Below are 27,335 nucleotides of genomic sequence, written 5' to 3'. Positions count from 1 at the left end.
TCTGAGTCAAGTTGGAGGGAATATTTTGTAACACGTGTTATCAGTAACATTCAGATAATAGCATTTTCACAGTAGACTTTGGCTCAGTTATCATTTAAAAATTACTCTTGTCAAGAATTGCAAAAGGTATATATATGATCCTCTAATTAGGATGTCAGCTCAGTGATTACATTGCCAGCGAGCTGGGATTAAAATCAAGGACCACACTTGCTCAGTGCCTTGTGTAAAGCTAGTGTTTAGTAAATACTTTTCAGTTGATTTGACAAAAGATGTCATCCAAGAGCCAGTCAAGTGTTCTTCATAAGTTCAAGGGAGTCATCTTTTCTACCATGTCTTCAGAAGAACTTCTAAATTCCCTGGATTCTTTTGAGGCAAGAGAGGATGATGTGTTCCTGGTTTCCTATCCAAAATCTGGTAAAGTTTATTTCAATGTATCTTTAAAATGTAGATATACAAGAATGATAATGCGTGTAATAAGTTTTTTTAAACATTTACTTTTCAGAATTGTTCCGCTGGAAATTAAAGTATCTTAAATGCTCATTTTCATGAAAAAATTTGATATTAGAAAGTCAAAAAAATGTGCTTTGAGAAAATTCGACTGGAGAAATTACAGCTTTAGTACACTTTTGTTTTGACTTTATTCACAAAGACATACAGATATTAATATATATTAAGCATAATATCTGTAACATTATAAATTTCTCTTCATACTTTAAGCCAGGCATAGTGATAAATAAATAGTTTTTGTTCAATTTGTACTTAATGATTGATCTGTAAAGAAATTATTGTTTTCTTATGGGCTGATAAGAACAAGTGGCTAATTTATACCATATACAAACAACTATATATAAGGCTTCCACTAGACATATTTTTTAAATATGTATTTGGCTGCACTGGATCTTAGTTGCTGCATGGGGGATATTTTTAGTTGTAGCATGAGGGATCTAGTTCCCAGATGCTAGATCTCCAGATGGAATTTGGGCCCCTTACATTGGGGGCCTGGAATCTTAACCACTGGACCACGAGGGAAGTCCCTGGACTTATTGTTGCCTATAAATTTTCCATTAGCTGCCAGGAGGTCCCCTTCAGCAGCACAAAACTGTGTATTCTCTCTGCTTATCAGAATAAATCAGTATATTTAATTAAAATAATGCAAATATCATTACTATACAGTTACATTTATATGACGGTTATACATATTTAAGACTATTAACATCATAATCTAAAGTAGTCTTAAATTTAAAACATAATGTTAGAGCACTGTTTAAATATTTATTCAACTATAAGTTTGTTCATCTTGTATCTAACTGGAATTATAAGATAAATGGAAACTAAGCCTCATTTAAACCAATTTGGAACATTGCTTTCAAATTAGCAAAACATCCTCCCCACCCAAACTTTTACTTCTCTGCTCCAGTTCTCTATAGTCTACACCACTGGAGCATATCCTCATTTGCTTTCGGTAAGATAAAGTGGTATCTCTTCCAGACTTCATGGTAGTAAATTTGCATCTCCTTGATGTTTGGATATAGCATTTGTTCATTGTTCAAATGCTTTGTTTGCACAACTGCTCTGTACTTGCATGCAGACAAAAACAAGATTCCATGTCTGTATTCAGCAGGGAGCTGGGGAGATAGACATGAATACAACTTCATTTTGATGTGTGCTGCTTCCGAGAGACAGAGAGGGTGAGCAATTAGAAGAAGGAACTGGGGACTCAGAAGGCAGTTTTTAGAAGAGCAAGACGCATGAACTTGCAGCACCAGCAGGAATCATGAATGAAAAGATCTGTGTGTTTGTGAATTGGAGAAGATGCTAGAAGTGAATGGTAACGTGGAAGAGTATTTCAGGCCGAGGAAACAGCATACACAGTTTTCATCACTCTTCACAATCTTTAAAATGTGATTCTTCCTGTAAAGGGAACTAACATCTCGAATGCTCCAACAGGTTTATCTGTGTGTCGAGGTGATAACTATTTATAATAAAACTAATGTAGTCATTGCTTTTATAACCTCATGTTCATTTTCTGTATTCATTTTGAGTATCATTTGATTAAAAATGCATTTCATTTTATTTTCTTATGAAGGCACTCACTGGATTGCAAAAGTCATTGAGAACATTCCCAATGCTAGAATTACCCTAACACCTCCTATTGAATTGGGAGACATTTCTAAATTCGAAGAACTAAAAACGTACTGTGAGAGGAGAGTTATTCCAACACATTTGAGCTACAGCATGCTACCAATGAATGTTAAACAGAAACAATGCAAGGTAAGTTCAATGGTTAAGGACAGAGGCTCAGGGGTACACAAAACTGAACTTGGATTCTTGCTGTGTTACTTTCAAGCTGTGTGACCTTTGAAAACTGCTGATGTTCTCTGAGTTTGGGTGTCCTCACTTAATGCAAGGATAATAGTATGCATCTCACGTAGTGTGATGAGCATTAAACAAGAAAATGAGTGTATAGGTATTACCACAGTATCTGGCTCATAAAAATCTCAGTATGACATTAGTATGTCAACTGTAATTATGCTAGATGATGTCTTATTCTATTCTGAATCTCGTTTGAGTCATTTTCTTTAAATATTGATGTCCAGAGAGAGAAAAACTGCTTTAATAATATTATTTTAATTATTTTATCTCTCATTTTTGCAAAAGATTATATGGGAAAGAATAAAAAGTAAAATGTAATGTAAAACACTGAAGAATAGTTATTTCAAGCCATTTTTAAAGTCCTCACATTATGATTTTAAAAGTTACTTCTAATTTTAAAAGTTTTCTTTCTATTTTTATGTACTTCTTATTAAAATTTGTTTTCATGGAGAATGCAGGATAAGGAAAAAAGAGGATAAAATTGGTAAAGCGAAGGCAAGACACATGTGTCCAGTGTAAACAATATCCCAGTAATGATGCCTTTTAAACCATGTCAGTCATGTTCTTAAAAAGAAATAAACGTGCCAAGTGTGCATACATCAAAGCAGATCTTCCAAAGATTACAACGCTATGACTACAATGTCTCCATGTATACCATCTACTCTTCAGTTCAAGTAAAAGTAACACGAGGAGAGGTAAATGCCATGGAGTTTGTGCTTATCCCAAGCAAATCTATCAGAAAATGTGAAAGTATACTAAGCTGATTACAATTTGACTCAACTCAACATTTTCATTTCAAATAGACTACCTAAGAGAGAGAGATTTGGATAGAAAAGGAGTCTGGTACACTTAACAACCCTTCAGTTCAATTCAGTTCAATCGCTCAGTGGTGTCGGACTCTTTGCGACCCCATGAATCACAGCACACCAGGCCTCCCTGTCCATCACCAACTCCCGGAGTTCACTCAAACTCATGTCCATCGAGTCGGTGATGCCATCCAGCCATCTCATCCTCTGTCGTCCCCTTCTCCTCCTGCCCCCAATCCCTCCCAGCATCAGGGTCTTTTCCAATGAGTCAACTCTTCACATGAGGTGGCCAAACTATTGGAGTTTCAGCTTCAGCATCAGTCCTTCCAATGAACACCCAGGACTGATCTCCTTTAGGATGGACTGGTTGGATCTCCTTGCAGTCCAAGGGACTCTCAAGAGTCTTCTCCAACATCACAGTTCAAAAGCATCAATTCTTTGGTGCTCACCTTTCTTCACAGTCCAACTCTCACATCCATACATGACCACTGGAAAAACCATAGCCTTGACTAGATGGACCTTTGTTGGCAAAGTAATATCTCTGCTTTTCAATATGCTATCTAGGTTGGTCATAACTTTCTTTCCAAGAAATAAGAGCTTTTAATTTCATGGCTGCAGTCACCATCTGCAGTGATTTTAGAGCCCAAAAAAATAAAGTCTGACACTGTTTCCACTGTTTCCCCATCTATTTCCCATGAAGTGATGGGACCACATGCCATGATCTTCGTTTTCTGAATGTTGAGCTTTAAGCCAACTTTTTCACTCTCCTCTTTCACTTTCATCAAGAGGCTCTTTAGTTCCTCTTCACTTTCTGCCATAAGGGTGGTGTTATCCGCATTTCTGAGGTTATTGATATTTCTCCCGGCAATCTTGATTCCAGCTTGTGCTTCTTTCAGCCCAGTGTTTCTCATGATGTACTCTGCATAGAAGTTAAATGAGCAGGGTGACAATATACAGCCTTGACGTACTCCTTTTTCTATTTGGAACCAGGCTGTTCTTCCATGTCAAGTTCTAACTGTTGCTTCCTGACCTGAATATAGATTTTTTAAGAGGCAGGTCAGGTGGTCTGGTATTCCCATCTCTTGAAGAATCTGCCACAGTTTATTATGATCCACACAGTCAAAGGCTTTGGCATAGTCCATAAAGCAGAAATAGATGTTTTTCTGGAACTCTTTTGCTTTTTCCAGGATCCAGCAGATGTTGGCAATTTGATCTCTGGTTCCTCTGCCTTTTCTAAAACCAGCTTGAACATCTGGAAGTTCACGGTTCACATACTGCTGAAGCCTGGCTTGGAGAATTTTGAGCATTACTTTACTAGCGTGTGAGATGAGTGCAATTGTGTGGTAGTTTGAGCATTCTTTGGCATTGCCTTTCTTTGGGATTGGAATGAAAGCTGGCCTTTGCCAGGCCTGTGGCCACTGCTGAATTTTCCAAATTTGCTGGTATATTGAGTGCAGCACTTTCACAGCATCATCTTTCAGGATTTGAAATAGTTCAACTGGAATTCCATCACCTCCACTAGCTTTGTTTGTAGTAATGCTTCCTAAGGCCCATTTGACTTCACATTCCAGGATGTCTGGCTCTAGGTCAGTGATCACACCATCGTGATTATCTGAGTCGTGAAGATCTTTTTTTTGTGCAGTTCTTCTCTGTATTCTTGCCACCTTTTCTTAATATCTTATGCTTCTGTTAAGTCCATACCATTTCTGTCCTTTATCGAGCCCATCTTTGCATGAAATGTTCCCTTGGTATCTCTAATTTTCTTGAAGAGATCTCTAGTCTTTCCCATTCTGTTGTTTTCCTCTGTTTCTTTGCATTGATCTCTGAGGAAGGCTTTCTTATCTCTCCTTGCTATTCTTTGGAACTCTGCATTCAAATGGGTATATCTTTCCTTTTCTCCTTTGCTTTTTGCTTCTCTTCTTTTCACAGCTATTTGTAAGGCCTCCTCAGACAGCCATTTTGCTTTTTTGCATTTCTTTTCCATGCAATAGCATTGATAACAAATGTCACCAGAGATTAAGTTGTGCTTTATAAACGTTACAACAGTGACAAGAGTAGCTATTTTTCCTTTGTAAGCAAAGAAGCCAAAACTCAGAAAAGGGGTGTGTGTGTGTGTGTGCATGCTCAGTCGCTTAAGACATGTCTGACTGTTTGCACCCCATGGACAGTGGCCTGCCAAGCTCCTCTGTCCATGGGATTCTCCAGGCAAGAATATTGGAGTGGGTTGCCATGCCCTTCTCCAGGATTATAGCTGAGTGTATTTAAAACCACCACAGTAACACTACAGCCTGAAGGTATGATCCTTTCTTTGCCACCCTTTAATGGGGACTGAGACTGTCCGGTTGTCCCTGGAATACCAAGCAATGACCTGTCTTCTGTTGCTGTTGACTGAGCCCCAAGAGCTTGGAGGATGGGCAAGCCTTAACTACCCCTGTAGTGCTGGACAGATAGTAAGTTCCTCCTCCCATTGTTCTCTATCAGCTCTCAACCCTACTTGGCCTCCTATATTTTCTTCCTAACATTTGACTCTCCTTTTGAATGTTTCCAAACTTTCTTACATGAAATTTGTATTTTCAGCCCATTTCACGCTGTGTATGTGCTCAGTTGTATCTGACTCTTTGCAACCCCATGGATTGTAGCCCACCAGGGCTCATCTGTCCATGGAATTCTCCAGGCAAGAATACCGGAGTGGGTTGCCATTTCCTTCTCCACAGATCTTGTCGGACCAAGGATTGAACCTGCATCTCTTGTGTCTCCTGCATTGGCAGGCAAGTTTTTTACCACTGTGTCACATGATATTTAGTTAATATTTAATTTTTTAAATAAATTTTTAATTTTTAAGGAAATTTAATTTTAAAAATATTCAGTTAATATTTAATATTTTCTCCAGAGTACTATTCTACCTTCAGTTCATATTTCTTCACCTCCCCCTAATAATTTTTATAATTTCTTAGGAGACATTCATAATGTGTGTGTGTGTTTATTGAGTGTAATTGACATATAACAGTATGTTAGTTTCAAATGTATGACATAGTGATTTCGTATTTGTATACGCACCGCACTATCTATTTAACATTCTTCATTGTACATGAACACCTTCTTTTAACCTTTTTTGGTAAAATATGTGTTAATGGGTTGCACTGTCCCTCCCACTAGATCATACTGACTTGTAACTTTAAGGAAGAGTTCTTCAAAGTCCCTAAAAAATTATTCTGTTTATCAAAACATAAAGTCTCCAACTGGATGTCTAAGGCTTAAAATTCTGCCATTTATTCCTTCTTGCTAAAGTGGTGGATTTTTAAACTGTGGTGTCTGGGCCTTGAGGTTCTATGAATCTGCCCAGGAAGCCTGTGCAGTTAGAGGAAGCCCGAGTTGTTGTGTTCTTCCATGATTATCTCTTGGGACAAAGAGAAGATAACTGTGGGGGTAAAGGTGGCTCTTCATTCCTGCGTGTCGTGGTCTTTGTGTATCTTTCAAGTAAAGAGGAGCAGGTGCTGTTAATGAGGGTCACAATATCTGGACTATGAACACAGTAGGGAAAGATAGTTATGTATAAAAAATGACTCAGTAAACACTTCCTTATCTAAGTCAAATATGTCCTTCCTGATATTCAATTAAAAAGCAAGTTAGAATATCTGGTACTCATGCAATGGTGACCTTGACTGGGACAGTCCTGTTACCGCCAGGCTTCTCACATTGGCTTCCAGAGGTTTTTATATGCTCCTATCGTTCTCTGTATTTCACTATTGTAAACCTCATAACACTGCACTGTCAAAAGTGGATTTAATTATCTGTTTCCCTCACTTGACTGGGTCAGGAAGATCCCCTAGAGGAGGAAATGGCAACCCACTCCCAGTATTCTTGCTTGGAAAATTCTGTGGACAGAAGAGCCTGGCGGGCTACAGTCCATGGGGTCACAAAGAGTCAGACATGACCTAGTGTGTGCACCACACACACATACACACACACACATCACTTGACTGCAAGTTTTGAGAGGGTGGGAATCATTTCTGTCTTGCTCATTATTCTATTCCTTGGCTCTGGAACGTTTTTGCACACTAGTTGACATACAGTAGTGAAAGTTGCTCAGTCATGTCCAACTCTTTGTGACCCTATGGACTATACAGTCTATGGAATTCTCCAGGCCAGAATACTGGAGTGGGTAGCCGTTCCCTTCTCCAGGGGATCTTCCCAACCCAGGAATCAAACCCAAGTCTCCCGCATTGTAGGCGGATCCTTCACCAGCTGAGCCCAGACATACAATAGGTATTAAATAAATATTTATTGAATCAAATTAAATTGCAGTTGCAGTATTTGTATAAATTGGCAAGGTATCTCAGACTCCTTACTCTTTAGCTGATTAAATTGTAGAAAAAGAAATTCCAGAACATTATTCTTTCTATAAATATGGATAATTTGTAAGAAATCTTCTTGTACGTAAATCATATTTTGTCATACATCGACATTACAATATTAATCTTGTCCTTCATCTGAGGAGGACTTTCTCAAGTCTACCCCTGAAAAGATAGGACCAAATTTTAGCACATAAATTCAAAAAGTCTGGTCAGTGGGCAAGCAGCATCAACATCTCCTGGGAGCTTGCTACAAATGCACAATGCAGGCCTCATTCTGGAACTTCTGAGTGAGAATCTGCATTTTAACAAGATCCCCTGATGATTTTTATGCACCTTCAGTTTTGAGACACTCAGGTATCTAAGTCTGTATTTAATAATCAGCTGAAGCTACCAAAAAGTTGTGACTTGCACAGGTAAGTGTGGCTGCTACTTTCTCTTAGGAAATGTTTTGTCTTGGGGCTACTTCCATACAAAAATAAGTTGATTTTTTTTAACAGATTATCTACATCATTAGGAATCCAAAAGATATAGCTGTTTCATTCTTCCACTACTACAAGGATAACCCTAATCTCCCTAGCATTGAAACCTGGCATGAATTTTTTGAGCTGTTCCTAAAAGGAGATGGTAAGTATAACAGTGATTTTTATTCATAATACACAGGGAATATCTTCACTCAAGTTGAAAACATTTTCCAAAAGTTCAAGTGAACCCTAGCAGCCTACTTTCAGAAATATTTTTTAATAGATTATTCTTTTGCTTTTTCTATGCAAATTCTTTCTCACTTTGTTTCTTCATAGTTTTTCTTATCACCAAGGGGTGGAACATATTAGCGATAACTTATTAGCTGGTTTTCATGTCTTCAGAAACAGAAATTAATTCTGATCAAACATTATTTTCATATACCCTCAGTCTGTTCCCTGAAGTAATTATTCACTGATTGAAGTACAGTGATTTACAGCTGAAACCTAGACAGGTAGCTTGAAACATGCCTTATATATACCTGCATGGAAAATAAATCATGTCACACAGTACCCACACATACTCCCAACCCCCCAGATATAACACATGTGAAAGAATTTGACGTCTTGACACTTGGAAGAAAGTAATTTATTCTGAAAACACCTCAGTGATACATTACTTGTTGAGCTGCACAGCACATGCTGGGCCTGCCACCATGCCTGACCTTTGGATTTATTCTTTTTTCCCTGACTCAGTGGTGTCTGGAGCACTTAAAAAAAAATTCTTTTAAATTCCCAGGGCTTTGATTAAACAAAAATAATATAGTAAGAAGATGAAGAATCCAGAAGAGACACAATTTAGAAATGGTATATTCCCTGAGGATCTTATCTCTCACTTGGCTTAATTACTGATTTCACTATTTTACTTGCAAATTGTCAAGCTTTTGCTTGTTAATTTAAGAGAGGCCACAGCAACAGTAACCTTAACATGAGGACATAGAAAACTCACCAGCAACAAGGTTTAATATTTTGTTTTGTGATAATTGCTATGGAAGAACATCTATGCTCACACTGTTTCAACTCCTCTTTATATTTTGTTCCCTATCTATTGGCACAAATTTCAGAAATGACAGGTATAGTAAAGGTCACCTGGTTTAAACACCCACCTGATGTTTGAAGCACCTTTACAACACCCCCATTTACAACACCCCCCAAAACTGTAGAGGCTAAGTTTGAATTTCTTAACCTTGACAAGTTCATACCCCTTACTAGTACTCCAAAGCAACACCTTCAATATTGGTATTGCTAAGATGTTTTTAAAAATCTTCCCATGTGATATAGATTGTGCACATATCGTGTGACACAGACACTTGGTTAGGTACTCTGCAAACACAATCTCATTTCGTCCTCACTAGAAAACATGAAAAGTGAGTGTTACCCTCACTTTATAGGTAAGGAGAATGAAGACTTTGGTAGGCCAAATACCTTTCCCATACCTCCATAAATAATAAGGAGGAGAGCTGATACTTAAGTCAAGCGTCAAATCCAAAACTCTTTGCTCTGACCACTGTGTCGTAACTCATCTGGAAAAAAAGAAAGAAAAAAACAAAAACTATCCCTCTGATCATTAATTCATCTTCCACCTGATAGCCCTCTAAATATTTGAAGATGGTTAGCATGCCTCATTCTGCCTCAATTCCATTTTTGGAATAAGCAGAGTTTAAATACGCAAATTATTTTTGAAAAACAGATCTTGAGTCTGCATTTCTTTAAGAAAAGAAAGCTATGTTCATCTCCAACTTTATAGACTGCGGTTCACCACGTCTGTCACCATTACATGAGTGCTCATTTGGCGACATCACTATCATTCTGCAGTGGTTATATGTATGTGACTGTGTTTCAGGGATGTTCTTCAGTCACTTTTTGAGGAGAGGGTTATTTCTCTTGCAAATGACATGATGTAGTAGAAAAAACAAGCTATGGAGACAGTAGAACTGGGATCAATCCTGACTATATTTTATTCCATATGTAACTTTGCACAACTAGCTTAGCTGTTCTGAGGTTCAGACTCCTAACATAGAATAGGATTTTTAAAATTATCTACTTTGTAGAATTATTTAGAAGCTAAAGTTTGTTGTAGACATCTATTCACTTATTCTATTAGACGTAGACATTTAAACACACGAAGATTCACATAGTTTCACATTAGGGTGGAAACGTTACAAGTAGATATTTACCTAGAAAGATTAATTTATAGCTGAGGCATCAAAATACCCTGGACCCAACTCCAAACCATAAATATAAATACACATGATATGAGCAGATAGGATAGTGGAGATATACATAACTACACATTTGTCTAATCATTAAATTTTCTCTTTCAGTTTATATATACACTTTAGGTTTTCAAATTACATAATAACTATACATTGTGTTCTGGCAATATCCCGACAGATTAATATCTCAATGCAATATTAGTACTTTACTTTTTTCCCCCTACAGTTTCCCCTTCTCCAGTTTTATATTAGAACTTTATATTTCCTATGCTACTTCATCTAGGCAAGTTTCATTTTCCACAGTTATCTGTCATCAGAGTGCTTTCTAGAAACTAGTAACCAGGAGCCTCATTATAACAAGATATAAGAGTGGGGTACAAGGTTTGCAGGAAATGTGGGAGGTTTGAAATAGCTGAGGTGAAGAATAAGAGAATGTGTTAATGCAGAACAAATAGTTTTGCTGGGCAAACTTGGGGCCTTTAAGGCTGGAAAAATGAATTTGCACTGCTATAAACAGAGTTGTGTAAATTTTCCAGCAGAACTCAACAGCAAAGAGACAAGAAAAGAAGAGGAATTGCTTCATTTAAACACTGGGTGTTTTTTGATGATTGAAATAAACAGTAAGGGGGCAAAAAAGTTGGAGGTATTGGCAAATCGATTGCTGAGGGGATAAATAAAAGCAAGAAAATGAAGGGGGAAAAAAAAGGTCAGAGTATGGGATTGTAAAAGCTACCCATTAAGGTTTTGCTCTAAAATCAGAATCTTCAGTAACTGTAGGAGAGAGACTGGAAGGTTGATTTCTGACTGAGACAAGGATGGAAAGAGTAGTATATTAAAAACCATGAGTTCCAAAGGAGCTTGGATTCTTTAGGAGAGAGAAGTTCTAGAAGTTGGTAGGAAGCAGTGAGGTTTTTGGCTCATTCTCCAGACCCGAAGACACTTGGATTGGTTGAGAAAGAGCAACTTCTATTCGGGAGCATTTTAGAAGAGTAATTTTGGGTAGCAGAAGGGCCATCCTGGCATATATTAAGGCCAGGAAAAGAGAGAATAATTCTATATTACTTGAAGAATGTGCAGAAAAACATTTCCCATTAAGGAAGATTTCAAATGTGTTTTGGAAACTGTATTTTCTTTAAAGCCAGAGGTCTACTAATGACCTAGACAATGAAGATTCTGATTAAAATATAAACTAAAACTGTAATTTCCTATACTAGTAACAATGCCACAGGCAGCCAATTTCTTTAGATTCTTTTGGCTGGCTTACATCCTTTTGGAACAAGGTAGAGAATGAATTAATTAGTCAATAGTAGAATAGCTGGCTCTCAAATTATGATCAGGCCATTATGCAAAGTTGATTCTTAAATCTATTTGGGGCATGTTGGAATATGCTTCCTACAGAAAAACCATAATGGACAAGGTCAATTACACCTAATCACTGGGTTATGATGCTGGGTCTGTGTCCCTTCTCAGCTTCTTGGTAATAGAAGTATAGGCTCTCCTGACGGTATTGGGAGCTTTCATAGCCTCAACAACTCTGTTGTTGTTTAGTCACTAAGTTGTGTCTGACTTTTTGCGACCCCCTGGACTGAAGCCTGCCAGGCTCCTCTGTCCATGGCGTTCCCCAGGCAAGAATACTGGAGTGGGTTGCCATTTCCTTCTCCATGGGATCTTACTGACCCAGGGATTGAATCCATGTCTCCTGCATTGGCAGGCAGATTGTTTACCTCTGAACCACCTGGGAAGCCCTAGCAACTCTAGGAGGTGACATTAATCACCAGGGCTGCGCTGTAGCTGCTGGAGAGAGGGGGTGAGGCAGATTGAATCTGTAAGCATAATTTAAGATTCCAGGGACTTCCTAAGTTTGAGAGAAAAATCGATCTTCCTCCTACATGTGTTTTGTGCCTAGGAAAAGGTTGGCCATTCTTAGAAGATAAACTATTATCACTGATATGGTAATTTGGGTAATTCTAAGATAAAGTATTATGTAAGATAAAGTATTATGTAAGTCACTGAAATAGCAATGAGATTGCTAATAACTGAAGATTTTATCAGGGAAGCTCTTCTTAGCACCGTTATTATTACACAGTCTTTAGGGTCCATGGAGTAGAAAATTGGGCTGATACTCTAATGATACCACTGTAGTCTTGGAAATTCTTGTTTTAAAAATAGATTATAGTGTATTTTTTTTCCCTTTGCTTCCTCATGAGCTGAAGCTATGAAAAATTGCAGTTAGCTTAGAGTTTGTTGTACTTCAATTTAATCAGAGATTTAATGTTCTAAATGTATATCACAATGTCTGGCAGACACTAGTAGCTTAATAAATGTTGATTAAATGAATTGCTGCTAAGTCACTTCAGTCGTGTCTGACTCTGTGTGACCCCGTAGATGGCAGCCACCAGGCTCCCCCATCCCTGGGATTCTCCAGGCAAGAACACTGGAGTGGGTTGCCATTTCCTTCTCCAATGCATGAAAGTGAAAAGTGAAAGTGAAGTCACTCAGTCATGTCTGACTCTTAGTGACCCCATGGACTGCAGCCTACCAGGCTCCTCCATCCATGGGATTTTCCAGGCAAGAGTACTGGAGTGGGGTGCCATTGCCTTCTCCGATTAAATGAATTAGCAGTCAGCAAATCTTCAGGAAATTGTTAGTAATATAGCTCTTTTAGGATTGAGGCATTGTGCGTGCTTAGTCATTCAGTCATGTCTGACTCTCTGTGACCCCATGGACTATATAGCCCACTAGGATCCTCTGTCCATGGGATTTTTCAGGGAAGAATACTGAAACGGATTGCCATTTCCTCCTCCAGGGAATCTTCCCAACCCAGGGATCAAACCCACATCTCCTGTGTATCCTGCATTGCAGGTAGATTCTTTACCTACTGAGCCACTGGGGAAGCCAAGACTGAGCTAGTATTAAATCTTTGGATGATAAGGAGATGTTGACAAAATTAATCAATACTCTACCTATGAAAAAATGGAAAATTTTACTTAAGTCAACCCAAGGATTAAAACCGAGGAGACAGACTTTCAGAAAGCTCTGAGGACTTCCTCGTTCCACTTGCTCGAGGTCAAAGCACAGTTATATACTGAGACAAGGGATCATATGTCAAATGATGTGTAATAGAAAGTTTACATGGTCCAGATGTACATGTACAAAGTGAGTCTTGAATCATTATGATTTCGTACAAGATTAAGAAGGAACATTGTCTCCTAAGGATGTCTGGTTAATACAGAGGCACAATATCCTCTAAATGGGAGAGAGAAAGCCCAAACAGGCAAACTTTGATGTTTAAAGTTTTCTTGTCTTACCATAAAACATGAGCTTTATTTCACCAATGTCCTGCTTTTGATCATTATTTTTTTATGGCTATTCTCTGAACATGTATCTTTTTCTTTTCTTTGAACTTTTAAACTTTGTATTGCTAAATTTTGTAATATAGCCAATCAATGTTATGATAGTTTGAAGTGAACCGTGAGAGGATTCAGCCATACATATACATGTATCCATTCTCCCCCAAATCCCCTCCTATCCGGGCTGCACATAACATAGACCAGAGTTCCATGTATTATATGGTAGGTCCTTGCTGGTTATCCATTTTAAACATAGCAGTGTATACAGGACCATCTCAAGTTCCCTAACTATCCCTTCCCCTTGACAACCATAAGTTCATTCTCTGAGTCTGTGAGTCTTGACCATTAATTTTTTGATAGAAAGCATTAGGTGATCAAATATTTGGTCCCTTGATGCCAGGGTAGTTGCTCACCTAGCCTGAGTCCACTGTGTCCCTTGATATCAAATCTTAATAGCCTGATTCTGTTTTTCCTTTTAGGAGGTTGTACTTGTAAGATAAATGGCAAAGGGTAATAGTCAATTCCCAGTTGTCCATAGTACTGAATGCCAATTTTTGCCTTGCGTGTGCATCCATGTGTATGTTCATTACTTTTTAAAGAGCTGTAGATATGAAAAACAATTACAAGTTGTTTAGATATTATTAACTTCATATGAGTTGATGATAACTTTATAAGTTACACAAACAGTAGTCAAAATTGCCAATAGGAGTAACAATGTCATTAGTAAAGACTGAAGCCAAAACCCTCCTAGACCATACCATTTTCCTAGTATTTTCCTTAGATCAGGAAAAGGATCTTTTATACGGGAAAATTGATTCTTCAGGTGTCATAAGACAAGTTACATTAGAAGACTCATCAGGTTATAAAAACCCAATATTCAGTATTATAGCACATTTCTCTCTGAGAAGGAGTTAGAATATCCAGGACCATTCAATCCTGTAGGGCCACTTTTCTCATCATGGAAACTTCCAAACTGAGCAAGCTAATGGCTTGATTACTATCATTCAGAGCTTGCTGAGTAAATTTCATTAAAGCCTCTATGTGATTAATGATATCTTCCCTTCCAAGTGAAAGAAAGAGTATCACAGCCAAATGGTCATACCATTGGAAAGCTGATCAATGCTTTAATACCAGCATGCTTGCAGGTGTCAGAAATAGGATCTGCAGTTCTTTCAGGAGAGGAGGGCTGATTGGGTCCCTTCCATTATGACTATCAATGTTCCTTTACCTGACTTTTCCAGTATGCATAATGTCCCAGTTACAGGTCATGGGGCATCTGTTCTTCATCCTAAAATGGATTACTGTGATAGTAAGTTTCAGAAACAATCTTTATGGTAATATAGCAAGAAGGAGCCATCTGAGAAGTAAATCTTAGGTAGTAAATACAAAAAACCTAATGACAACAACAGTAGAAATTAATGGCCCATTAAACATGATATTTTTTCTCTCTACTAAAGTAATTACCCTCATTTCTACCAAACATAGCCAAATTAAGACTAAATTATTTGCAAAATAAGTCTATTTTAATAAACTTGGCCTGATTATTTACATAAGTGTAATTGATCATACAAGTCCTTTTAAGGTGACTCTGCTAGAACTCTTTATAAAGAATCTCAAATTGAAGCTATTTTGGAATTGTGAATCCTTTGGGGACTTCTGCATACCAATTAAAATAGGTGCGATATTTTAGGATGGGAGCTCTCTGTGCTAAGCTGCTTCAGTCATATCTGACTTTTTGCAAGCCCATGTACTGCCAGGCTCCTCTGTCCAGGGGATTATCCTAGACTATGGGATTATCCAGGCAAGAATACAGGAGTGGATTGTCATGCTGTCCTCTAGGGGATCTTCCAAACTTTAAAGTAAGTCTTTACAATTCAAAGGACACGATAGGAGCTCTCTAAGTCTTTAAAATTCAGAGGATCCAAGAAATTAGCCCTAACTCTACATTTCCCCCTGCTAACTTAATTTTTAGAAAAGAGAAAGTAAACCTTGCAGGCAGGGATCCAGAAGACTGACTGACATGGTAAAAACTGATGTTCTACAGGCTTTTCCTAGTCGTGCCCACAAAACTCAGTTTTGGAATGACAAAAAGAGCCCCATCTTGATCATTTCAGGGCAGGTTTTCTTTTAATTCACAATTAAATGAACACTTGCAAGCATACATATATTCAGCTGGTATCCCCACAGGTGGGTGTCCTTTTGGGACCTATTTGGCCTTGGAGGCACAATTTCCTGCTATCAGCTTGACACCCTAATTTATTTATGATATATGATCTGATCAATTTTCTGAGGACAGTGTGATGGATTGGATGCATGCTGCTTCTGAGTCTAGCTCTCCAAAGTGGGTCAATTCAACTTTCATATGTGTCTCAGTTTTCTCCTCAATAGTCTAAAATCACCATCTACAAGATGACCCATCTTTTTGTCATGTGTCCCTGGAAGAGTAATATTTACTTAATGGTTGTAGTGGGGTTCCCTTGCTCTTTGGAGCTGAATAATTCTGTCTCTCATTTTACTAGCAAATGGTTTGTTTAAAACATACATCACCACCTTGTTTGTTTTTATTTTTTTCAATTTAAGTCAAATGTAACAAAAACCCAGCCACCTACATTTTCCTTTGAGCTCCCTGCTCAAAGCCCTCTGTGGTCCCTTCCCCCAAAATGCACTGGTATGCCTTAAGATTCCAAGTCTCAGTGAAGTAAAAAACAACTCCAATAACATTTTTAGCATTATCACTTAAAAGCAATGAGATCTGGATAGCAGGAGAATGCACCAGAACATCTGAGCTGTACCAAGAAGCCAGAGGGGCTCAGTGTGTCCACACTGGTACCAAGTACAGGTTCAGGTAGATTCCAGGTACTTTCTGGTGTCCTGCCAGTTACACCATGCATATTGATGAAATGTTGACCAACAGTCAATCTAAGAAGTGGAAATTTTCATTCAAGCCAGCCTGAAGATTATCACTCATGAGATAGTTATTTCAGAAAGCTCTGATGACTGTTTTGCCCCTTAGAGGTCAAAGCACAGTTTTGAAACCAAGGATTATGTGTCAAATTAGGTATTATTGACAGTTGACATGATCCAGATCTACAGGTACAAAGTGAGTGGTGGGTTATGAGCCATCATAACCCCTTACAAGATTAAGGGGGAAAATTGTTTCCTAAGGATTTGTGACCCTTTATATGTTTAAGAAGGAATGTTACCACCTTAAGGAGGCCAGCTGAATGGAGATGCACAATATATTCTAAAGGGAAGGGAGGAGAGCCGAATGGACAGAGAAAGCAGTGTATGTTAAAATTTTTGTCTTGTCATAAAAACTGAATTTTATCTCATCAGAGGCATGGAAATATGTATATGTAGTATTTTGTCTACTTATTTGTTTTAAAATATTCATTTGGTGGCGCTAGTAGTAAAGAATCTTCTTGCCAATGCAGGAGACGCAAGAGATGTGGGTTCTATCCCTGGGTCAGGAAGATCCCCTAGAGTAAGAAACAGCAATCCACTCCAGTATTCTTGCCTGAAATAGTCCATGGACAGCAGGAGCCTGGCGGGCTACAGTCCATGGGGTTACAAAGATTCGAACATGACTGAGCACATAGTCACTTATTTTTAATATTTATTAATTTATTTGGCTGCATCAGGTTTAGCTGAGGCACATGGAATCTTTGTTGTGTCATCGTGCAGGATCTTACATTGCCCCACCCAAACTCTCTACTTGTGGAGTGTGGGTTCAGTAGGAGTGGTGTGCAGGCTTCGTTGCTCTGAGGCATGTGGAATCTTCGTTCCCCAACCAGTGATCAAACGCCTGCCCCCTGCATTGCAAGGCATATTCCTAACTACTGAACCACCAGGGAAGTCCCATATGTAGTATTTTAAATGACTATATTTTATGCTTTAGATTGTCAAGCTAGTCAACTTTTCTGTGGTGAGAAGTTGCTCACTGTTTGTTTTCAGTCATCATCACTTAGAGGTAATTTTGCGTGATAATATTTTACTTTCAAGCCTTAGAGATTTTTAAGGCTGTCAATTTAACAAAACAATAAAGAGAGCATATCAATTACAGACAAATCCCTAAGACTGTATTTTTCAGCCTTGAACTGTGAATAGAATTTTCGGAGGAAGTTTGTAAAGTTTTTGCATTAAGAATTTATCGTTATGAAACACATGTCACTTTACAGGAAGAAAATGATAAATTCTCATTTTTTCCCCTATTTCTCCCAAGATCCAAAGTATCAGAACACAATTCTTGGGAAAAAATGTATCTTTCTAGTTCTGCTGTCACTTCTGATGATACCTGTGGCAGATTCATTTTGATATTTGGCAAAACTAATACAATTATGTAAAGTTTAAAAATAAAATAAAATTAAAAAAAAAGAAAAAAAAATATTTACTAGAAATAAGAAAAAAAACCACAGCCTAATTAAAAGAGGTGACCACCCAGCTTCATTTCACAATAGTGTATTTATTAATAGTTAAAATGGTGAAACTGAGCTCTCTGAAGGAAACTCTTTCACTCCAGAGTCTAGTATGTGTGTACCTTATATTGACTACTTCACCGAGGTGGGAAGAACCCAGGGATGCAAAGTTATAATGTGTAATGAAAGCTTTTTATTAAATGTGTTATTTAATATTAACACAACAACTTACTTTTCTTCTAGTTGTATATGGATCCTGGTTTGATCATGTTTTAAGCTGGGAAGAACACAAAAATGTTAAGAACATTTTAATTATATCCTATGAAGAGATGAAGAAAGTAAGCCTTTTCTGCCATTTCAACAATGAAAATTTAAGTAAAATTAAAACAGGAAATCAATCAATGAACCCCATTTTCAGATTTCAAAGAATGAATTTGATATTTTGATGAGTTATGCTTTGTGTATATTTATTTATTTGCTGTTTGCTCAGGATCCTTCTAAAAACATAAAGAAAATAGCTACTTTCCTCGGTTTAAACATGACCGACAGTGAGATTAATCAGATTGTTTGGAAAACATCATTCACTGAAATGAAAAATAACACAGCCAAAGAAAACTGTGATCCAAATCACACCATCTGCGCCCTCACTTCTAACAGGAACCTGGTATTTAGGAAAGGTAAGTCAGAGATGAGATGCTTTGCCTGGATTTATATTTGGAAGTAGTTACATTTTAATGTCTCGTTTCACCTTTGTTCACCCCATACCTTGCACAGCAGATTGTGCCTTGTTATCCCTCAGTAAAGGTTTATCAAGTAAAATTCTTGAGTTACATTCTTTCCAGATGTTGAGATTCCCAGGCCCAGTTAGGAACCAACTGAGAGATAGATGCAGGTGTCAAACAGATGGAAGTGATAAAGTAACTTGAAGAATGTGCTTCAGGTCTGCCTAGTGTGACTGCTCATAATGGATCCTGAATTTTACAAACATGCTCACTTAGTCATAGCCACTCCAATGTAGTCCTGACCCCTGCTGGCACAGGACACTCAGAGTGTGGTACAGAGCAGTACCTGACACGTGATTTCTCTAGGAGAGAAAAAAGAGCTGATGGATGTGACCAGGGCATTTTTCCAACCTCACCAATCAATCAACTTGCCCTGCAGAAGTAAGGAAGAGGTGGAGAGAAAAACTGGGATCATTATCTGGGGATATTCCTCTGCCTGGAAGCACAGAGGGCACATGTGCTCAGTCGTGTCTGATTCTTGTTGACCCCATGGACTGGAGCCCACTACGCTCCTTTTCCATGGAATTTTGCATCAAGAATTCTGGAGTGGGTTGCCATTTTCTGCTCCAGGGGATCTTCTTGACCCAGGGGTCGAACCCTCATCTCTTATGTATCCTACATTGGTAGGTAGATTCTTTACCACTGAGCCACCTGGGAAGCCAGAAACACAGAGAGAAGGAAATAAACCTCCACGAATTCCTAACATTTTACTTAGAAACAGTTTGGGTACACCTGGATATAGAATTATTTTGAAATCCTTGTGTATTTTAATCCAGATCTGGGAGGAAAATGTTTTAACATTTTTCATATTTTTCATAACTTACAAAAACAAAATTCTTTGCATATATGTACTCAGATTTCTTACTAAAACACACACATTTATTTGTTCTTTGCCTCAACTGCGTATGTTGCTTAGTCACTAAAGTCGTATCTGACTCTTTGCAACCCCATGAACTGTAGCCCACCAGGCTCCTCTGTCCATGGGATTTCCCTGGCACGACTACTGAGTGGGTTGCCATTTCCTTCTCCAGGGGATTATCCTGACCCAGAGATTGAAACTGGGTCTCCTGAACTGCAGGCAAATTTTTTTACCACCAAGCCTATCAGTTCAGTTCAGTTTAGTTCAGTTCAATCCCTCAGCCGTGTCCGACTCTTTGTGACCCCATGAACTGCAGCACGCCAGGGCTCCCTGTCCATCACCAACTCCCGGAGTTCACTCAAACTCTTGTCCATCGAGTCGGTGATGCCATCCAACCATCTCATCCTCTGTCGTCCCCTTCTCCTCCTACCCTCAATCCCTCGACCATCAGAGTCTTTTCCAATGAGTCAACTCTTCGCATGAGGTGGCCAAACTATTGGAGTTTCAGCTTTAGCATCAGTCCTTCCAATGAACACCCAGGACTGATCTCCTTTAGAATGGACAGGTTGGATCTCCTTGCAGTCCAAGGGACTCTCAAGAGTCTTCTCCAACACCACAGTTCAAAAGCATCAATTCTACCTTGCTCAGGCTTCTTTATAGTCCAACTCTCACATCCATACATGACCACTGGAAAAACCATATCCTTGACTAGACAGACCTTTGTTGGCAAAGTAATGTCTCTGCTTTTTAATATGCTGTCTAGGTTGGTCATAACTTTCCTTCCAAGGAGTAAGCGTCTTTTAATTTCATGGTTGCAATCACCATCTGGAGTGATTTGGGAGCCAAAAAAATAAAGTCTGACACTGTTTCCACTGTTTCCCCATCCATTTCCCATGAAGTGATGGGACCACATGCCATGATCTTAGTTTTCTGAATGTTGAGCTTTAAGCCAACTTTCTCACTCTCCTCTTTAACTGTCATCAAGAGGCTTTTTAGTTCCTCCTCACTTTCTGCCGTAAGGGTGGTGTCATCTGCATATCTGAGGTTATTGATATTTCTCCCGGAAATCTTGATTCCAGCTTGTGCTTCTTCCAGCCCAGCATTTCTCATGATGTACTCTGCATATAAGTTAAATAAGCAGGGTGACAATATATAGCCTTGGTGTGTGTACTCCTTTTCCTATTTGGAACCAGTCTGTTGTTCCATGTCCAGTTCTGACTGTTGCTTCCTGACCTACATACAGGTTTCTTAAGAGGCAGGTCAGGTGGTCTGGTATTCCCATCTCTTTCAGAATTTTCCACAGTTCATTGTGATCCACACAGTCAAAGGCTTTGGCATAGTCATTAAAACAGAAATAGATGTTCTTCTGGAACTCTCTTGCTTTTTCCATGATCCAGTGGACGTTGGCAATTTGATCTCTGGTTCCTCTGCCTTTTCTAAAACCAGCTTGAACATCTGGAAGTTCACAGTTCACGTATTGCTGAAGCCTGGCTTGGAGAATTTTGAGCATTACTTTATTAGTGTGTGAGATGAATACAATTGTGTGGTACTTTGAGCATTCTTTGGCATTGCCTTTCTTTGGGATTGGAATGAAAACTAACATTTTCCAGTCCTGTGGACACTGCTGAGTTTTCCAAATTTGCTGGCATATGGAGTGCAGCACTTTCACAGCATCATCTTTTAGGATTTGAAATAGTTCAACTGGAATTCTATCACCTCCACTAGCTTTGTTCGTAGTGATGCTTTCTAAGGCCCACTTGACTTCACATTCCAGGATGTTGGCCAACTCATGTGTTGATAGACCAGATATTGTTTTAACTTTACAGGTTACTTTTGTCCTCTTGGGTCATTCATTTAAAAATTTCCTTAGAGTTTCAAGAATGAGGGCTAGGAGAAAGGAATATTTATTTACCAATATTTGCTAATAAACTATTTTTGAATGTTTACCAAATATTTATTAATAAACTATTTTCTAAAATTTTTACCTAATATTTATTAATAAACTATCAGGTTTATTAATTGAATAGGTTTCAAAAATTGAATAAAATACAGACCTGTCATTCAGTAGATCATAATCTAGATAGTAATATAAGGTAATGACAACTATACTAGTAAAATATGAGCAAATGTGAATCTACATGGATAAAGGAGAGCGTGTTTGCCTAGCAAAATAGGTGAAGAGATCAGATCTGAAACTGATAGCATATGCAAGATTTTACTAGGAAAATGCCAGGAGGAAATACATTCCATCAAGAGCCAACAGCAAGAAGAAAACCTCAGAACCACGATGGAATTGGATGGTATCTCCTAGAAGGATCAGGTAGTGCCATGTGCTAAAGTGGTGGTGGTTGTTCAGTTGCTCAGTGGTGTCTCACTCTTTGTGATCCCGTGTACCCAGACTCCCTTGTCCATCTACTCCCAGAGTTTGCTCAACTTATGTCCATTGAGTCAGTGATGCCATCCAACCATCTCTTCCTCTGTCATCCCCTCTCCTCCTGCCTCAATCTTTCCCAGCAACAGGGTCTTTTCCAATGAGTTGGCTCTTTGCATCAGGTGGCAAAAGTATTGGAGCTTCAGCTTCAGCATCAGTCCTTCCAATGAAAGTTCAGGGTAGATTTCCTTTAAGATTGACTGGTTTGACCTCCTTGCTGTCCAAAGGACTCTAAAGTGATAGATGATACATAAAGCAGAATGAGAGAGAGAAATATTATGGCCAGAGAGTAAAATCTCTGATGGACACCGTGAGGTCTGTTTGCTGTTTTAAGAATGGACCTGACATAGTCAGACCTGTTTGCTAGAAAATTAATAGAACCAGAGTTGAAATTGATTAGAATAGAGTGAAAGCAGAAGCAGAAAGTGCAATTAAGAGGTTGTTGTAATAGTGCAGGTAAGAAACATCGAGGGTCACAATTTGGATAGTGGCAGTGAGCCACTGATGGGTGCTGCTCAGCTGAGAAGTCAGTTTAGGAGCCATCACCAGACTGTGGAATTAGGTAAAAGTGTTCATGGTGAGTGGGAGGAACTAGTGAAGAAAGGGTAGATGTGGGAAATCCTAAGAACCCTGACATCAACAGCCCAAGACAAGCCAAGAAAAGAGATCTGCCAGAATTAGTAGGAAGAAAAACCAGGGTCAAACATGACAGTTTGTTTAGCATTTGTGAATTCTGAGAATGCAGTTTCTATAGCAGTGGAGATGAAAACGACATTGAGGTGGAGGTTAAAGAGATAAGAGATTAAACAAGAGGAGCAGAAGCGAAAGACCACTCTTAAGAAGCGGAAGAATGGAGGACAGTATTGGAAAGATATCAAAGCAGGGTGGGGAGAAGGGTTAGAAGGAGAGGAAGAGATGATAAAGGGAAGACAGACATAGAAAGGGATGCATGAAGAAAAGAGTAGAGAGAAACAGGAAGGCACTCGGAGGGTCCATGGTAGAGAATGCTGAAAAATGAGGAAGTTCTGATCCTTAGTCCAGTACTTCTGTTGACGTCTTTTATCTTTGCCCTTTGAGATCTGATTAGCAATACTCAGTATAAATATTGCTAATCATAAGACATGGTTTATCCTGCAACCTTGAGAAATTTTACTCCAATGAGTTAATCTCTGACTTGCCAACTAGTGACCCTAGCAAATATCAGCAGGTGAAACCATATCAACATACCTCTAACTAGCAACAGTAATTCTAACACCTTTAAATTCTCCCTAAAAGTCGTTTCCTTATTTTATATATATATATATATAAAATAGGTAACAGTGGACACAGCCTCTCTGAGACTAGTCCTCCTCAGAGCCAATTAGTAAATTAGGATTATATGAGGAATTATACACAAGGATGGGTCAATAGAGACCACTCACTTCATTTCTTGAATGGCTGGATGGAGCGGGAGTGAGTAGGGAATCCATCCTTTAAAAATAATCATTTCAACCAAATGACTGAAGTTATTGATTCAGACTCCATGGTGAACAGAGCCATTCCTTACTTTTCAGAGGGGAATTTGTGTCTGCAGTTGTCTTTGAAGTCAGAAATGGAGCTGATATTCTAGAAAATTACTATGGTGGCCACAGCGATAAGGTGATAAGGAAGGGTACAGCATAGTTCATGTAAGTGTCAGAAGTCCAAAGGCCCATACAAACTAAAACTTAGGGGGAATATCACAGGAGGATAGAAATATATATGGACAGGATGCATGTTGCAATATTGCTTATAACAATGAAAACCTTGGATGCACTTAAATGGCACTTAATATATAATTTAAATCTATTAAGTTACATTCATGTTTATGATGGAGTCACCAAAACTAGAAATGCTAGATGAAGAATAGCCACTGTTTACTGAGCACTTATTCTATGCCAGGAACGTTATTTGATTTATCTAAAACTTGGCAACAGATTTTAGGATGCTGTTCATGTGATTTTATTGAGACACCAGGCATCTGAATAACTTATCCAATATCATACCACTAGTAGTTGGCAGAGTCAAGATTGGAACCCAGATGGTATTATTCTACTCAGGATAACTTTCATTGTAGGTGTACAAATAGTAATACTGGAAGATGGTCAAAGTAGAATGAGGAAAGTAGGTTATAATTGTATGATTTTAAATGCAGTTTATACGCTTATATATGTTTGCAAAGAAAAGCATCTAGAAGAATGCATGCTAACCAATTTATCAGCCATGTGAGTTGGGTGTATTTTCTTGATTTTTATCTTCTTTTGCTTATAGGTATGTATTTTCTGAAACCTATATATTATTCTTTAAATATTTTTTATTTAAAAAAGTAGAAGAAAGAGTAAAAGAATAAATCAGAAACCAAGCACACAGAAGTCAGGTCAAATGTAAAAAGAAAGACAATAATGGTTCAGGTGAATTAATATAAGAAGCCAGAAAGGAGAGCCAAGAAGGATGAAAGAATATTACGTAAATTGATAGCATTAACACTGCTCTCCTAAGGGCCAGGCACCTTGATCTCATGAAGTTGACTTTGTGCCCCAACTGATGATGTATTTCAGAAGCAATACCATTTCCTGACTCTGGGATCTCCTATCTCTGATATGACTCTCTTTCCTTTTTCTTCTCCTTCAAACAGAAGAGTTCCACTTTACTTTTTTTTTTTTTTTTTTTGCATTATTTTATTTTTCTTTTCCTTTTTTTTAAATTTTATTTTATTTTTAAACTTTACAATATTGTATTGGTTTTGCCAAATAAACTCAATCTTCTGAACCAGGAATCAAAACACCCAAAATTTCTTAGGTTGTTACCTGTTTCTTTGATGTAGGTGACATTGTCTGACATTCAGTCAAGCCATGGGTTTTGAACACCCACCATGTGGTCAGCACCTGACTCAGTACTAACAATGCATTACTGTCCCTAACTTGACAGAGTGTATAAACTAGTTGGAGAGAAAAGATTATAGAGAATAATATAAGACAGTCAATGTACATGCATGCTAAGTCGCTTCAGTTGTGTTTGACTCTGTGCGGCCTTATGGACTGTAGCCTGACAGGCTCCTCCATCCATGGGATTCTCCAGGCAAGAATACTGGAGTAGGTTGCCATGCCTTCCTCCAGGGGATCTTCCCAACCCAGGGATCAAACCCATGTCTCTTATCTCACCTGCATTGGCAGGCAGGTTCTTTACCAATAGCACCACCTGGGAAGCCCAAGACAGTCTGTAATGAAGGGATACAATGATGTATTTTGAGCTCCAGTGCACCTAGACTAGACCCCAGGGATGAAGCCTGGGGCCAAAGTGACAAAGGACCGTGATTCACCAGGTCAAGGATTGAGGTTTGGTATAGTGTGTGTGATGGAGGTGAGAAGGGCAGTCTTATGGGGTTGATGCAGTGGCCAAGGCTTTAAGGGTGACTCCAACAATCAGGAGAGGCCGAAAGACCATGTGACCTGTATGTCTTATTTCGATTTCAGGACACCTTATATTGAAAGTAAGGGTGTCATACAAGTAACTTGGTATTTGTGTTTTTAACTCTCTGTAACCAATTTTGTAAAAGAAAATTTCCTAAAATGAGACCAGTGAACCACCCCTATAGTATGTTATCAGCCCTGTTAGGACTGCAGAGGAGGTAGAAAAATAAATGAAGCAACATTGTGTCCACTTTGCTTTCTGGTTGTATTAAATTTAGGTGAAATCCTTCTTTGCCTGCTATAGTAAAACCTAGGGTATTTATATATTTTTATTTTCCTTTCCAAGAAATAACTTTTCAAGCTATACAAATTAATATGCAATTACTGAAGAAATTAGAAACAACAGATAAGCAAGTGAACAATAGTTCCCCACCATCTTAGCAGCAAGAGATAAAATTATTCACATTTTCTTATAAATCTGACAGCTTCCTTTTGTACATACTATACATTTAAATTGGTTCTTGTCTGATTTCTTTCTGATTTTTTTCAGGGGCAGTGGGTGATTGGATAAACTACTTCACTTCAAAGCAGAAGCGAGTATTTGATGAACTATTCACAGAGAAAATGAAGCATAGTGAACTAGCAAAACACTTTGGAGATTACTCTTAATATAAATGGGAAATGAAACCAATTTCCATTTTATGCAAGGCAGTGCTTGGGGAATACATAAATATTTTTCACCAGTGTGGAAAGCAGATATTTCTTGCAGTGAAAAACAGACACCTTATGAAAAAGTGTCATGTGTGAGAGACAATTATTAGCCTATTTGGGGATAGATAATTACTAATAAAAGGAAGTATACAATTTTTGCATGGCTGAATTATATGTCTGCTTTCAGGATATTCATAAGACAAGGAAATTACTTTTATTTATAGATAGAATATTACTGTGGGTGTTCTATAAGCTGCATTAATGTACAGCAAAAGAGGTGTGGGGTTAACCAAAATAACAAATGTCTGAGAGGAAATTATTTTCTGCCTATTTAGACCATCGTGACCTCTAGACAAACATTTTTTATTTCAACATTCCCCAGTGTCTATGTAAAAATATTCTCCAGTGTCATACAATGACAGACATCATTTTATTAAGGAGAGAACTCTTAATAGATTATATTAAATGATAGTCTGGTATATTAGTGAGGATGAAGAATGAAAAAATATTCTTTAGCTTTAAATTCACACTGGCTTGACATTCCAGTATTTTCTTTATCTTTAATAAAGTCAAATTACAAAATGTCTTACTTTTCAGTTTTGAATAGTATGTTTCCTTGAATTATTTATGATTTTTTACAGTATTTTGAATATGTAGGCTTTCTCCCAGAAGCATTTCTAGCATTAGCACAATCTCCATAATTTTCTTCTGTAATGAATATTATTCTGTAGCTTTAGCCTAGAGGACATTGTAATGAAATTTCAGTGAACTTATTTTAGAATTATTACCTAAATGACAAAAGACAAGTTTTGAATATCTATGGTACATCGTTTACACCTTGGCCGTATTATCTAATTCAAGGCTAAATGGAAAATCAAAACTGTGTACTGTATATGACTCTCAGCTATAAATGGAAAGCCATGGATTGAGTTAGTTAATTCAGCCAAACACTTTGATTCTGTATCTCAATGTATTGTTAATCATTTTTAGTAACTTTTGGAGTCTTTTGTGGCAAGTTTATCACAATTCAGTAACCATTAGATTTTGATCAGTCTTCTCTATAGACATATTTGTTATGAATAAAATGTTTT

General features: G+C 38.1%; 1 protein-coding gene across 1 annotated transcript; it reads left to right on the top strand.

Moving 5' to 3' along the window:
* The first annotated feature begins 269 nt into the window (after positions 1–269).
* LOC113893433 (sulfotransferase 6B1-like) lies at positions 270–27,335 on the top strand. Its single transcript, XM_027543426.1, has 6 exons — positions 270–414; positions 2,087–2,271; positions 8,032–8,158; positions 18,277–18,371; positions 18,524–18,710; positions 26,084–27,335. The coding sequence occupies exons 1-6, from the start codon at positions 270–272 to the stop codon at positions 26,200–26,202; spliced, it is 858 nt and encodes a 285-aa protein (XP_027399227.1). The 3' UTR covers positions 26,203–27,335.

The sequence above is a fragment of the Bos indicus x Bos taurus genome, chromosome 5 (genome assembly GCF_003369695.1).
Source record: "Bos indicus x Bos taurus breed Angus x Brahman F1 hybrid chromosome 5, Bos_hybrid_MaternalHap_v2.0, whole genome shotgun sequence".
Taxonomy (NCBI): domain Eukaryota; kingdom Metazoa; phylum Chordata; class Mammalia; order Artiodactyla; family Bovidae; genus Bos; species Bos indicus x Bos taurus.
The sequence above is the reverse complement of the archived record's forward strand: the minus strand, read 5'-3'. Positions and strand labels throughout refer to the sequence as shown.

Coding starts and splice junctions, on each gene's coding strand:
- LOC113893433 (XM_027543426.1), top strand. CDS start 270: ATGTCATCCAAGAGCCAGTCAAGTGTTCTTCATAAGTTCAAGGGAGTC. Junction 18,372..18,523: donor CCTATGAAGAGATGAAGAAA/GTAAGCCTTTTC, acceptor CTGTTTGCTCAG/GATCCTTCTAAAAACATAAA. Junction 18,711..26,083: donor GAACCTGGTATTTAGGAAAG/GTAAGTCAGAGA, acceptor GATTTTTTTCAG/GGGCAGTGGGTGATTGGATA.